Here is a 14,645-nt window from a genome sequence, read left to right as displayed (position 1 = left end):
GGGAGGAGGGCGGTGAGCCCCGGCGGGGGCTCGGCTCTCCCCCCGGCGGGGGCTCGGCTCTCCCCCCGGCGGGGGCTCGGCTCTCCCCCCGGCGGGGGCTCGGCTCTCCCCCCGGCGGCCAGAGCGCTGGGGGCAGGGCGGCGAGAGGGCGGCGAGCCCCGGCTGGGGCTCGGCTCTCCCCCCGGCGGCCAGAGCGCAGGGCGGCAAGCCCGGGGGGAGGGCGCGGGGGGGAGGGCGGCCAGAGCGCCGGGGGGGAGGGCGGCGAGCCCGGCTGTGGCCCCGCTCTCCCCGGCGGCCGGAGCGCCGTGCTGCCCCCCTCCAGGTGCCGCCCCAAGCACCAGCTTGGGTGCCTGGTGCCTGGAGCCGGCCCTGCTAGTGACCAGCATCAACCCCTCCAGGCGCTGGGATCACTCAGCACAACTGCACGTGGAGACCCAACACCCAGCTAGATTGCATGACTGCTCCCAGAGCCACTCATGAATCGCACAGGAAAAGGCACCAGCCAAATCCTCCCAGCCTTGCACCTCAGGAATATACCGTCCTGCACTGCTCAAGATGAGCAGTGCAAATTTATTAATTGGTTCACCACTTCATCAATGGAAAGTGGAGATACACCAGCCTTCGCAAAACCTGAGCCGGTTTGCCACACACTTCATACAAACTCACTGGTAAAGATCAACAGTAAAACAAATTTGACTACAAAAGATAGATTTTAAGTGATAGGCAAAGAGTCAGAGTCAGTTACCAAAAGAAAAGAAAATATAAGCACACAGTCTAAACCCTCAACCCTATTAGACTGGGTAACATCTAGATGAAGCAGTCTTTCTCACCCACTGGATACTGCAGTTCATAGTATACAGATTTCACCCTTAAAGTCTGGGCCAGTCTCCTCTGCTTAAGTCTTCTCAGTGTCCTTGTTGCTTGCAGCATGGGTAGGGGCAGGAGAAAGGCGAATCATGGGCCTGCTCTGTTGTATTTTATACCCTCAGTCCCACGTGCTTGGGGAACGCACAAGTCCAGGCATGTCTGGGGGGCATTGCTGGGTCTCCAGGCAAGGTTGAGCAATTCCCCTGGTGTGGTCTCGTGCAGGTGAGTCATTGAATTGTAGTTCCCTTGCTGGACAATGGCTGGTGATGGGGTGTTTGACACCCCGCTCGGGTGTGGGTCACTTTCCCTGCTGTTGCCTCTGGGGAGCTAATATCTGGCTGATTCCCCCAACTTACAGCATGTTTTAGTGACACCTCTACATGGTTTATATGCTTTATATGCAAGATCACAATTGTATATAAATGAGGAACATGGGGGTTACAGGGTACTCCCCCAAGGGACAGAATGTCACCGTGACCTTGCTTGTGATATTAATAAGTGGTCAGGAAAGCAGCATCTCAACAGCCTGGTGCCTCCATCCCAGCTGGAAACGAGTCTGTTTTGAGCTCCTGTGGATACCTGCATTGCTCAGTCTGAGCAGCGGGTCTGTTCGGACCAACCTCCTCTACTGTGTCCCCCTTAGTAAAGGGGAACTGATGGACTTTTTGCTGGCCACTGCCTGTGTCTCAGGTTGTGTTGTTCCCTGCCCTCTGCCAGGTAACGGTGTTGTCACGTTTTGCAGGGAGAGACTTCTTGCTCACACATTTGCGATTGGGCTTTGAAGCTGCATGTGCTGCTGTTCTAGCCTGTTCTGGTAGGAACAGAAGGGAGATGATCAGAGATGCATCTCCAATTCTACGTGCAGCCCTCACCGGTCTGGCCTTATTTATTATGACTGGATCCCTGAGGACATATCAGCTATTATCTTCATGTCCTGTTTACCTCGTTCAGAGTCTGCACTTAACCATTTATCTCAGTCCGCAGTTCAGTTCACGCCACCCCCCAGAAATGATGTGAGTAGTACTGAGGGTCTGTCTAGGAACCGCAGCAGCAAGGAAATTAACAGCCAGTGTCCCACTAGGGCCAATGGGTTACAGTAGAAACCCCTTGTGGTTTCCTGTCCTCTTGTGAATCCCCTTGATCCTGTGGGATTGCCCTCCTCCGGGGCTGGTGGGAGGGGTCTTTTGTATTTTGATTTGCATCGTGACTCATGGAAGTAAAACTAGTGTCCAAGCTACCAAATTATATTTCATGCTCCCGTTTTGCTCACAACTATGTTAGCTCGTGAGTTGCCCTGAATTGAGACGAACTGGTAACCTATGGGCCTTGACCCAGAAGCTGTATGTTTGGAAATGTTAAGAAGGCTCATTTGCACTGCTGTGAAAATGACCACGTTTGTGCAGTGACTCATGCTTCTAAAACACTCAAACGCTCGCTTGTTGCAATATTGGCAACTCCTTCAGTTCTCGTTAAGTGCACCAGTCACCTGCAAACTTGAATTGTCCAAGCACATCCATTTCTGAGTTAAAGGAACTCCCCAAACGGTCTCTTTTGTTTGTTCAGGGCAGCGATGTTTGTTTAAACTTTCATTTTTTTCCAATAAATTTAGCCCAAAGCCCTCATCCCTTCCCTCCGGGGGTGAGATCTCTTGTCAAATTCAGTCGTGGAATGAATTTTTAAGCTGCAGCTCTGTGAAACCTGCTGGATTGCCAGCCCTGGAGACTGAACTCCTCTCGCCACAGAACAGATACAGCATGACAGCAGCAGTGCAGAACCACTGCTCTCCTCCGATGTGCCCCAGCCCTGATCTATAGGGAATGCTTTTTGATGGCTGCCTAGTCAGTCCTTGGCCTCTCCTCCACCAAACGGGTACGCGTTACAGCAGCGGATTTTAGGATGCGAATGGCTGTCCGCTATGGACGAAGACCCACCGACTGGTTTTTCATAGACCATGAAACAGCTGTCAGATTGTAACAACTTCCAGTCCAGCTGGGCTGTATTCCACCCAATAGCCTGAAGGTGAAAGGCTGGTTCCAATTACCTGAACCATCTAGTCCCTCATAAGCCACAGTTCCAAGCCTCTAAAAATAGGATTTGTGGTACAAAAATCCCACTGACAGGCCCTTAACTATGCTCTGAAGCAGAGTCATTTTGACACAATAGATGCTAGACCATTAATAGCATTCCTATACAGAATGAATAGGCTTCCTTTTTTCCCGTCTGCCTCGAGCCACAGCACATTTAGCTGGGAGTTGACTGAATGCCTGTTAAGAGAGAGCGTCCGAGAACAGATCTGAAGTAGTCTTGAAGAGATCTTGTATGGAATAACTTGTAAAAGAAAAGGAATATTTATGTAGACAGCATTCTGTGGAAGCAACATCAATCATACAACCTTCCGAGTTCTTTCTTAGTCAATGGTCCTTTAAGAAAACCAGTTATTTTTTTTCAATTCCATTCAGAGCACACTTCCAATAACTGGATCTGAAAAGAAAATGTTTGTTTGAAATCCTACAAGTCAAAGTGGCTGCGTATTCCGTGGGTGTGGGATTGCAAGGGGTCCTTGGTTAGCATCAGGAACCAAGTGGAAAAAAGACACAAAAGCAGTTTTCTTAAGGAAGCTATTTTTCAGTGTCTGAGATTTTTTTAAATCAGTGGGTGTTTTTTCAATACTTTCTAGTACTCAAGCACTTTCTTAATGCATTTACATGCTGCTTCTGCTCTGTGTTACTTGGGTGTGAAACAGACAGTGAAATGGAAGTGAAGTGGAGTGTTGCATACATTCATGGCTAAACGTTTGATGAGTCCACTGATGCATTCAGCAGACAACCCTGATACCTAACTTGAGCTGACTAATGTTTAAACAGAACTGTCTGGTTTTTATCCTCTTTAGTTTATCTCTGCACTCAACATCTCTGTTTCCATTCTCTCTAACCCTCAGACCAAGGATGGCATTCAGAAGAACTTGGAGAGCGAAATCATTGAGTACCGGTTTAAAACCTCATTCTTTGATATATTTGTAAGTATGCTAAACAGCCAAAGGGAAAGACATTTCTCTCTAAGATAGCGGCAAGGTGGCTTAAGGGATAGAGAATTCAGAAGCCCTGGTTTCTGTGCCTAGCTCTGCACTGACCTGCTGAGGGACCTTGGGCCGTTCGTTCCCCTCCCACCTCTTGTCTTGACCATTTAGATAGTCCGTGCCCTGAAGATCTTACTGTGTCTTGCTCTGTCTGTGCGGCACCCTGCATGTTCAGTGTTAGTCTCTAAGGTGCCACAAGTACTCCTGTTCTTTTTGCGGATACAGACTAACATGGCTGCTACTCTGAAACATGGAAATAGTAATGACTCTCTCCTTATCTGTGCCTTTTTTGTTTTTTAAAGGTCTTGGCTTTTTTCCGGTTTTCTGTGTTACTTCTGGGCTATGCACTCTTAAAACTGCGCCACTGGTGGGTCATCGCGGTAAGGAATCCATTTCCTGTTGTTGATGTATTGGACTTTTTCTCTCTAAACTGAAGCTGGCATGTAGATTTGTGTAACTGTCTTCCCTTTTCCAGTTCACTACACTGGTGTCCAGTGCCTTCCTCATCGTGAAGGTCATCCTCTCTGAGGTCAGTTGCTCTCAAGGGCTCTAATGGGAGATTTTGTTTTGTCTCATGCTGTGACTTCCCAGCTTGTGTAAACGCCCTGTGGCTTTCTTTTCCTCCCCCAGCTGCTAGCCAAGGGGGCTTTTGGGTACTTACTTCCCATCGTCTCTTTCGTTATCGCCTGGCTAGAAACTTGGTTCCTGGATTTTAAAGTCCTATCTCAGGAGGCGGAAGAGGAACGATGTAAGTCACTTTCCTTCTTTGCGGCTGGAGCAAACAAACCGGCCGGGGCTTTGGCAGCAGCTTGTCACCCAGTGGTGTGTGGGAAGGGGAACCAGGATTAGAAGTTATCTCCAGGCAGGTTGTGGAGATCAGTTGCCTCGGCTGACTTGGTTATGGTATAGAAATGCCTTCCCAGGGAGACAATCCCAGCTGCTAAAAGGACCCTTACGGTAAAGGAGAGCGGCAGAATGAGAGCCAGTGGTTGGAAGTTTAAAGTCGGGCCAATTCAAATTAGAAATAAGGCCTTAACATTTAACAGTGAGGGTCATTAGCCACTGGCACAATCTCCCAAGGGGAGAGTTGGATTCTCCATCTCTTGAAGTCAAGACCGTGCGCCCTTCTGGAAGAGATGCTTCAGCCAACCCCCTGTTGTTGGGATCAGCACAGGGGAGACTGACAGAAATTCTCCAGCCTGGGCTATATAGGAGTTCAGGCTGGATGATCGAATGGGCCCTTCTGGCCTCAAACGCTAGGACTTTTTCCAAGGTGCTGAGCACCCACAGGTCCCATGGACGCGAGTGGGAGTGGAGGGTGCTGACCCTGACTGAAAATCAGGCCCACGTGCTGAGCCCAGGGTCCCACTCTGACCTGTAGCTCTCCAAAGGAGCTTCTCATCTCACTCTTGTCTTCCAAACGGGTAGAGTGTGTGTGTGGGGGGGGGGGGAATGGCGTCTAAACCAGGAAGAATTTGTCGAGTGAGACTTGATCACAAATGCATCGATGGGCTGGGAAAAACCAGAGGACGTTTGGGTCTTGTGAGGAGGTTTTAAGATGAAAAATGAGCAAGTGTTTAATGCCTCTATTGGATTAAGAGCGTGTTCTGGATTGCTTCGAGGGAAAGCTCTTATTTAATTAGGCGCTTAATCACCTTTGGATTTGACAGGCAAAAGAGTTCATTGATCTCCATGCAGATAAAGTGCTGTGTCTCAAATGAAAAGTGAGGGAACAGGGATTGAAAGCTCCTTCTAGGCTGGGCTGTGGGTCCCAGTACAGAGCTGTGTTCCAAGCGTTAGTTAACTGGGGTAGCTTAACCTGGATGAATGTTAGGAGTAAACTCTGGCTTCTGTATATATTTACACTTTGTGTCTCTTGGTTCCCTAGGGTACTTGGCAGCGCAGGCCGCAGCCTCCCGGGGCCCTCTGCTCTATTCCGGAGCCCTCTCTGACGGGCAGTTCTATTCCCCTCCGGAGTCCTTTGCAGGTGACGAATGTTTTTGCCTCTTCTTGGCATGCGGTGACCTTTGTATGTGGGTTGAGTTGCTTTCTCAGCTTGTTCCGCTTGCAGGATCCCCTGGGTTTCCTTTTCCCTGTTATTGCCTCTCGAAGTTCCTCGCTGAGCTGTGCCTAATTAGACCGACCTTTTGAGCATTGTTACAGCACAATGCGGCGAACTCCCCTTTGCTTCCAGTGTCGGGGGAAGGTTATGTTGCGTAGCTGCTTTTGTGCCCAGCTGTGGGGTCAGAAAGCGATTGTCAGGAGGTGGAGAAATAGCCACTTACTTTGCATTTGATGCCTGACTTTCCTGTGCTACCAAAATCCATTCTCAGCTGTGTTTAAACCAAAGCTCCAGGCCTCAGGACACAGGGTTTGAAATGCAGTCGGAGGTTGCTCTGGGAAGAACAAAGGCCTCACCCTGGACACCCAAAGAGCTAGTGTGAACTGCATAACTTGCTGCAAAAAAAGGTGTTCACCTGGTGGCTTTGGTGCGTTTTCAGAGGGGACTGCGTTGGGGCAGGGGGATTGGCACATTTCCCATTGTAACCACTGTCGCTGTTCCTGTAAGAGAACACACAGACTATCCTGCATGAATCTGTGCATCTGGAGGATGAAGTGGGGTGGGGTGGGAGGGAGGGCTGACCTGATGTGGGCCCTCCCCTTCATAAAATCATACCAGCAGGATCTCTAGCTTCCTCCCAACTCTGTACCTTTCTTTAGGATCGGACAACGAGTCTGATGAAGAAGGTGTGGGGAGGAAAGCGTTAACAGCCCAGGTAAATGGAGGAGCGGTGATCTTGCCATTTTAGAGACCCACTTTTGCCACTGTTAGTTCCGAGCATCTCTCAGTGTCTGGCTCTGATAGCTGCCCAATGCATGTTGACATGAGGGTCAGCTAATTACACCAGCACGTACCCATCAGGGTGCTGAATAAATCGAGGGGGTGAAAGGGGACAGAATCTTTCTTCTTCTCCTCTCAGAACTGAAGGTCACGAAATATGTTGCTTGCTGCCAAGAAACATGGGCAAATCATTCCCCTAGCCAAGCGATGTTGCTCATGTGCTCTGGGAAAAACTGCTCTGACTCAGTATCCAGTCACCCCTCATGTGCAGCATCAGTTCCTTTCCCCTTCACGCCCCTCCTGTAGTTGGCTTTTAAAGGCGTCTGTGGCCCTGACAGCAGCTCATCTCCTTCCTGCTCCCTCCAGTTTCCTTTGCTCTTACTGGTTACATGGTGACTTTGCTGAAGGAGGAAGGGGGTATTGACTCCACTATCTTGTCAAATTCCAGCTTGGGTAACAGCCTTCTACCTCCCTAACGTCCCACTGTAGTTTCACTTGGACACAAGATTCTTCACATTCTTTCCAAAACAGCTGTGTAGCTAAGCAGCTGCTGGTTCACCCCAGAGGTGGCTGCAGCTCAGTGGGAGGAGAAGTGATCTCATTGTGGTTTGTACCATTTCATCTGGCAAAAATGGTAGGGGCCTCTCTCGGGATGAAAGGTATCACAACTGTGGAGAGACACAGCTGGGCCTGCTAGGTGCAACACGCTTGCCTCTGCCACCCGAATGAAAGGAGGATATCTGTAGCAGGCACAGTAGTGGAAAGTCCCTTCCTCTGTTGCCCAGCCACTAGGATGCAAAATCACTCGTTCGCACGCTCAGGATCATGACTAAAGGGAGCAGTAAATAGATTGCTTTTTCTCCTAGGAGAAGGAATACGTCCAACAAGGCAAAGAAGCAATGGAGGTTGTGGATCAAATCCTCGCCCAGGAGGAAAACTGGAAATTTGAAAAAAACAATGCAAGTATTTCCCCGCTTTGCCTGCAGAAAGCACAGAGGGGTTAGCACAGAACGATGGGGCTTTCAGAACCTGGTTACACCAGGAAAAATTAACAAGCGTTACAATGACATGATTGAATTAGGAATCTTATTCCAGTTCAGTTAAATGTAAATCGCCTCTTATTTAATTAGACGTTCAATTACCTTCGTGTTTGACAGGAGAGGGAACCCATCAGTCTCCCCTCCCCACCACCCCAGCCACAGGCAGGCAGAGGAGTGTGGTTAGCCTTTAATTGCAGTTATGGTGTGGAACTGCGGTTGACCGAGTGGGAAAGGATCAAAGGCATTTGTTGGGGAGTGAGTGGTGCCATCTTGATAAACACCATGCCTGGCATTAAGGGAGCTGTCACATGCAGTAGACTCCTTCCCTTTGCTACGCATCCAGCTACAGATTCATCCCATTTCTGTGTCTTGTCACGCTTATGCCACAGCGTGTTGCATTCTGTCTGCAGCCATCTATACACCTGGATTTTTGGAAGTGTGTTAAAATGCAGCTGGAGACAGTCTTCACTTCCTGTCCTAAACTTGCTGCACAGTGTCGAGCTGTACTTTTAGAAGGTCCCGCCATGGAGGGGGTTGCGTTTCAGTGCTGACTCTAGTGATGGCAGCGGGACTGCCTGTTGTGCAGCCTGGCTAGTGACACAAGTCTAAAATGTGCTTGGGGATCCTGGGGTGAAAGCTCTTACAGGCGCGTAAAGTATTGTGCATGTGAAGTGTGACTTGACTGTCTCTTGCACAGGAGTTTGGCGATGTTGTTTACACCATTGAAATTCCTTTCCACGGCAAGACCTTTATTTTAAAGGTAAGGACCTATGGCCTCTACCTCCTTGCTTGGTAAGGTGCAGCTTTGTTGTAGGGGCATAACCCATGTGCAGTAACTGCTTAATGCCCCGGCACAGCTGGACACTCATGTTCTTCTGTGGCTACCGCGATACAGGTCAAACTGCAACACATGTGGCATTGTAAAGCCGGTTCTACTGGTTGGTGGGACTTCCGGTGATACAACTCCGCTGCATTCTTACCCTGAGCTCTGTTCTACTGCCCGGATAACACCCAGGCTTGCCATCCAAAACTAGACCAATCCAACCCCCCACAAATACACTGGCATCCAATGGCAGATAGATGGACCAGGTGACCAAAGAATCCTGTTCCAACCCCAGCTTCCAGGACTACAAGAAGATGGCGACTGCCTGTCCAGCAAGATCAGGGTTGATCCCACTTCAGATGCAATCGGGCATTAAGAGATGTTGGAAAGTGACTCACTGTAGTGGCTGGGCTATAAGCAATCTCTTAATGAAGGCCCATGTGGTGACTTTTCTTTGTGTCAGTACGTACGTTGCCACGCTTGCAAGAACTGCACATGAAAAGACTCTTAATGAACGGAGATCTGGGTGACCCCATGTTACTGCATTATCCCTCTGCCTCTAAAGACCCACCCGAGGCTGCAGATGAATGCAAGTGTTTCGTTTTTGCTGACACACTTAGTAGCCTTCCGAGAACCTCCTGAAACAGCTGCCCACTTCGGTATAAGCGGTAGACGCCGGAGTAGCCCAGGGGTGGAATAGCAGGGATTGTTCTGTTCAGGATGGAAGTACGCTATTCCTGTCTGGCTGCAGCCAGTAGCTCTGCTAGCGCTTCTCATGAGCACTTGTTTCACTCCATTGGTTGTCCCGAATGATCTTTATCTTGTGCTGTTGAATACACGCCCCAGGGAAGGCAACTGGGGCAAACTGTTAACTGTCTAGTCCTTTTCTCAGGCCTTCATGCAGTGTTCTGCTGAAACAGTCTACCAGGAGGTGATTCTCCAACCTGAGAGGATGATCCTGTGGAATAAAACGGTGGCAGCTTGCCAGGTAAGTGCTTTGTGGAGATGGCATTTTAATAACCCTTTGGGGCTGGAACTTCCCAGCACAGAGCCTGCTGCATGCAGCGCCTGGCCCTGCAGGAGCTGGGTTGGCTGCATTTGTAATCCCGATGCATTGCTCATCCAGGCAGTCTGAACGTGCCGAAGTAGCTAGTTGCACCAAACGCCCCAGGGAGCGGGCCGAGGCGCAGAGCCAAGGTCGTTCTTGCTGCCCTGGCTTGGAGACACTTACTCATCCTAGGCAGTTGCTGTGTCCAGGATGTGAAGGAAATGCCTGCTCGCTAGACAGAAGGCAAACGTGGTCATACTAATGCTGGACTCTCCAAGGCCTGTATTCGTCAGATCTGCCGCTAAAGGCTCTTCACTTGTTTTGGATCCATGGGCAATTTTGAGGGAGGCTCCTTATTTCCTAGCTGTTGGCATGTAGGGATCCACAGGCAGGTGAGGGGAAACATCTCTTATTCTGTCCTTCTTTCGCTCAGATCTTACAGCGGGTTGAAGATAACACCATTATCTCCTACGATGTTGCAGCAGGATCTGCAGGGGGTGTAGTGTCACCCAGGTGAGTTTATTCCACTCCGGTGCCTAGTCAAACAAGCACCTAGAATACATCAAGGAGATTTTGTGTGAGGGAGCTCCAGGCCAACCATCATCTTATGCACGAAACATACAATGGGTCCAAGAGGGCACTTCTAACCTGCCCTGCGGGTGGGTAACATAGTGTAGTATGTAGTGTAATGACTTGCCCAAGGTCCTATGCCAAAATTGATAGCTAAGCCAGGACAAGAACCAGGAGTCTTGGCTCCAAGCCTCTGTCCGAGTCACTAAATCCCTGATCTGTCCCTTTAATAACCATAAATGTACATAGTGTCTCCATGTTAAAATATTTTCACCACACCTTTGCCATAGGGCTTAGATTGAATGTTGGGCCTTCCATGTCTGTGCATCCTAAAGCTCCCATGCAGACCCCAGAGCAGTTGCTTTCCCCTTTATTTACGTAGGGACTTTGTAAACGTGCGTCGCATTGAAAGAAGACGAGACCGCTATATTTCCTCAGGGATGTCAACCACTCACGCTTTGAAGCCTCCACTGTCCAAATACGTCAGGTAAGAGTTCTGATTTGGGCACAGGGAAATGTCTAATTTTTCTTACAGCACACGCTGCTGTATAATATTATATGATCAGTGCAAACAGACGCTTGAGTTTAAAAAAGGGTGGGAGGGAGTTTCTTGTCACTGTTTAAAGGAAAGTACTGCTTTACAAAAACTCTGACAGGCCATCTGTCTGCGGAACTGTATTCTACTTCCTGTGTTCCTCTTCCTTTGTTTCAAGAACAATTGGTGTGGAACCAGCGTGTTGCTTAGGAGATCAGCAGCAGCTCGGGTTGAGGCAGTGGGGGCAGGGTAGGGGGGACCCTGACCGACTCCGCATCCCGTCGCTGTGGAATTAGCTCTCACACAGGGACAGTTGCAACTTCAAAGGGGGACTAAGCAGCTGTTTGTTCTGCATGTGCCCTTTCGTTCTCTCCTGCCCGGCCTTAGTTTTAATAAAGGCCCAGGGCACAGAGAGACGGAGCAGGAGGTGTAAACAGAGTGCCCTTCCATACGGCGCCTCTCTCAAAGCACTCGCCAAGCTCTCTGGCATTTCTCTACTCCAAACTACAGTGGCCGGCTGCCTTGTGATGCATTAATCTGGGTTTGAATCTCTTCCAACAAGGCCTCTTTGTTACAGTCAGACTGTGCCTCAGGTGGCTAGTGACCAGCTCAGCTGCTTCTCTGACTGACTTTGTTTTTCTGAGTAATCTGATTAAAGTAATTGACATTTAACTCACAGGCTCAGTAACTGCCTCAGTCTATTTAGGTGCTGGGGCTTTTCAGGCCTCGAGAAGCTTTTTAAGGCCCTATCCAGCAGAAATACACGTAGCGTCGCAAAGCTGGGAAGTGGTAACACGCATCTCCTTTTCAACATATCTGGATGGATAGGGGCCTTTCGCCTCTTAGTCACAAATCTGGCACATATCAGTAGGGATCGGTCGGTATCTACCCCTGCTAAGCAGACCAAGAGCAGTGAAGGGGAGGCTGCCCTTGCAGTACCTGTCCTGACCATGAAGGGTTTCTCTCTCTACAGCTCTCAGCAACGTGGGACCTTTTCACCAGCATCTGCATTTAAAAAGGGTTTGCCTTTCAATATCCAGCAAATGCAGTGCTGGTGAGACAGGCCCCACCGACAGCCGCTGGAGCAGTGGTTCTCAACCTGCGGCCCAGTCAGCACACAGCTGTGGCCCATGTGACATCCTCCCTGCCATACAGGTAGTATATATATTGTGTGGATGTGGCCCACGTTATACAAGGAGAGCTGCATATGCGGCCTACAATGGTAAATAGGTTGAGAACCACTGCCCTGGAGACTGAAGGCCCTCTCTGTCTGCAGAGCAGAGCCCAAGCAGCAGGACTGCAAGGCAGCATTTGCCAATGTGAGCTAATCCTGCCATAGCGCCCCCAGCAGGTATGGATGGGCCGAGAAGACGCCTCCCTATGTCTGTGTCTCTGCTGGTGCCAGTGGAGGTAGCAGGGCATGTTGTGATGTGGAAACGCCTACTAGGCCCCACCAAGTCCCTTCCCACAGGCCATTGGACCTCGCTTAGCTCTTCCCGTGGGAAATAAAAGCGGAAGGTGTGGGATGAGCGGGAATCTCACATGGCAGCTGAAGATGCGGCGTTCTCTCTGGCAGCAGAGCTAGCGAGCTCCTTCCCGGTTTGTTTCCCAGTTAGGTTTGCCCAAGGACTGCTCCAGCTCCGACATCCTGCCTCTCAGTGCCCCCAGGTGCAGTAATGGATCATTTGAACGTACCGGTGTCTTTGCGCTGCATGGGCGCGTTCAGGATCCAGGCTGCATGCGTGTGTATCCGCCCAGTAGTGTGTGTATGTGACATGGTGTCTGCAGAGCCTCACAGCTGTGCAATCTTTGTGCTCTTCCTTTTCCAAGGGGCGAGAACGGGCCAGGAGGCTTCATTGTACTGAAATGTGCCAACAATCCCAAAGTTTGCACCTTCATCTGGATCCTCAACACGGAGCTCAAGGTAAAGTGGGTTCCACGTCAGCGTGTGCCTCGCACCCAGCACAGAGCACAAGGTGGAGAGTCTGCCTCGCGGCTCTGCCAGTATTTGCAAGCAGTGAGATCTAATCCCCACCCAGGAGAACTCAAACCTGTGGTGCAGACGGTGCAACCAAACCCATCTCCTCGTGAGCCTGTTCCCCAGAGGCAGCCGGATCACACCCTGCCACAAAGCCCTTGAGGACTGACACGTGGGTGTATTGGGCGCTTTCAAAAATGATCTTGGGGACCCAGCTTGGGACACTTTAACGGGGCCTGATTTTTCCAGGGGTGGGTGCTGAGCCCTTTCGGACATCTGGCCCCTTTCAGGTGTGCCGAACTGGCCCCCCCAAATCACTACTGATTCCTAAAAATCTTGGCCATAAATCTGAGCTCTCGGTGCAGAATAGACTAGCCGGGAGAAGAATTGTTTGTATTTTTTGTACTGCTCGGATACCAGAAGTCAACTGTCCTCGTGCAGTTGTCTTGCTGTCCCAAAGCTTGCCCACCTTTGTGTCCGTTGCCGCCAGTAACCTGCAATCGAAACAGCCTCCCCTCGCACGCTTAGCGTCTGCACGCATGGAGCAAGGCGCCTTAAACACGGCGAGTGACTCCGAGCTGGAGTTATTGGCTGCACTGCTGGGTTCGCTCCCTGCTGTCCGCTCGGACAAGGGCAGCATACGAAAGAGCTGCCAGCCGGGGTCCGGTGCGGGGGGCTGGTGGGAGGTGAGAAGAGGCCCAGCCTGCTGAGTACTCACATTGTTGACGTGGTAACCCGCCGCTGCAGCAGGGCAGCACAAAGTCCTCATTCATCGGGGCGCTTGGCCTGCGCCATCTCCCCCTGCCCCCTCCAGGGGAAGTCGGTCGGCTATTCTGTTGCTCGTAACATGACTGAAAAGCACTTGCAAAATCAGCCGTCCTGCTGGGGTATCAAACGTGGGGATAGAGCCGAGAGCAGCAAAAAACAGCTGCGCCTCTCACGCGGGCTGCTGTGTCCAGTGCTTTGTGTCTGGGTTTCCTTGATGGGAACTGGCTCTGGAGTTGGTCCAGCCTCTAAAGAAATCGCCTGTTTGCACAGTTCTGTGAGACAGGCCTTCAGCGCCTGCTAGCTGCTGCCTGTGAGGAAGAAACTTTGGTAGCAGCCAAGCTATTCGGAATTGCCCCTTAGCCAGCTCTCGCCTGACCCTGAGGCATCTGGGGCTAGCCACTGTCTGAGACTGGCTACCGAGCCAGGTGGACCCACAGGGTCCTGGTCAATGACGGGCTACCGGGGTGGTACAGCAGTGCAAATACGTCAGAGTACCCTGCGGAACGACCTCCCACCAAACACCCGCTCAGCCCCTTCCGTGCAGTCCCCACAGGGACGGGCTGGCAAAATGGGCCTTGGAGCATGCCCTTGACCTGGGCCTTGGTGGGGATCCACGCGGGATCCCGTGGTGAATTATTGCTGTTATTGATGATCTGTGTAGCAGTAGCGTCTAGGAGCCGCAGTCACGGACCAGCACCCACTGCGCAAGGCATTGCACAAACACAGGAGACAGACTGCCTCTGCCTCACCTTCTGCCCTCAGCCCCCTCCGTTGGGTGAGGACTAGTCTGAATGCCACTGCTGCTGGCTACTGCCACAGTTTGGCACAGGGCAACTGAGGACTCAAACCATGCGGGGGTTTTATAGACCTCAAAACACTTCAAGTTACACTCAAAAGCAGCCCGAAGCAGTTGGGAGCTGTCACTGCTCTTTGCGGTGATTCTCGCCAATCCGCCAGACAGGAACCCCAACAAGGCTGGGCCCAGGATTCCTGGGGGCTCGACCCCCAACTTTGTCGTGGTCACTTAGGGCAGGGACTAGGGTGTCCCCACTCTGGGGGGCTCTCTGCACTGGATGCTTCCCTGACCCACTGATCATT

At 50.9% G+C, this 14,645-nt stretch overlaps 1 protein-coding gene across 1 annotated transcript in view; it reads left to right on the top strand.

Annotated features, from left to right (window-relative positions):
* Positions 1–12,941, top strand: part of STARD3 (StAR related lipid transfer domain containing 3) — a 29,466-nt gene extending 16,525 nt beyond the window's left edge. Inside the window, exons 3-14 of the mRNA XM_024210035.3 lie at positions 3,806–3,883; positions 4,246–4,323; positions 4,419–4,472; positions 4,574–4,691; positions 5,832–5,930; positions 6,665–6,720; positions 7,652–7,744; positions 8,523–8,585; positions 9,541–9,636; positions 10,130–10,209; positions 10,649–10,753; positions 12,632–12,941. Of these exons, the coding sequence (XP_024065803.2) occupies positions 3,806–3,883; positions 4,246–4,323; positions 4,419–4,472; positions 4,574–4,691; positions 5,832–5,930; positions 6,665–6,720; positions 7,652–7,744; positions 8,523–8,585; positions 9,541–9,636; positions 10,130–10,209; positions 10,649–10,753; positions 12,632–12,941 (1,230 nt within the window). The remainder of the gene's footprint in view (positions 1–3,805; positions 3,884–4,245; positions 4,324–4,418; positions 4,473–4,573; positions 4,692–5,831; positions 5,931–6,664; positions 6,721–7,651; positions 7,745–8,522; positions 8,586–9,540; positions 9,637–10,129; positions 10,210–10,648; positions 10,754–12,631) is intronic.
* Positions 12,942–14,645: the final 1,704 nt, after the last annotated feature.

Source organism: Terrapene carolina, unplaced genomic scaffold (genome assembly GCF_002925995.2).
Source record: "Terrapene carolina triunguis isolate 2854851 unplaced genomic scaffold, T_m_triunguis-2.0 Scaffold193, whole genome shotgun sequence".
Lineage (NCBI taxonomy): Eukaryota > Metazoa > Chordata > Testudines > Emydidae > Terrapene > Terrapene triunguis.
The sequence above is the reverse complement of the archived record's forward strand: the minus strand, read 5'-3'. Positions and strand labels throughout refer to the sequence as shown.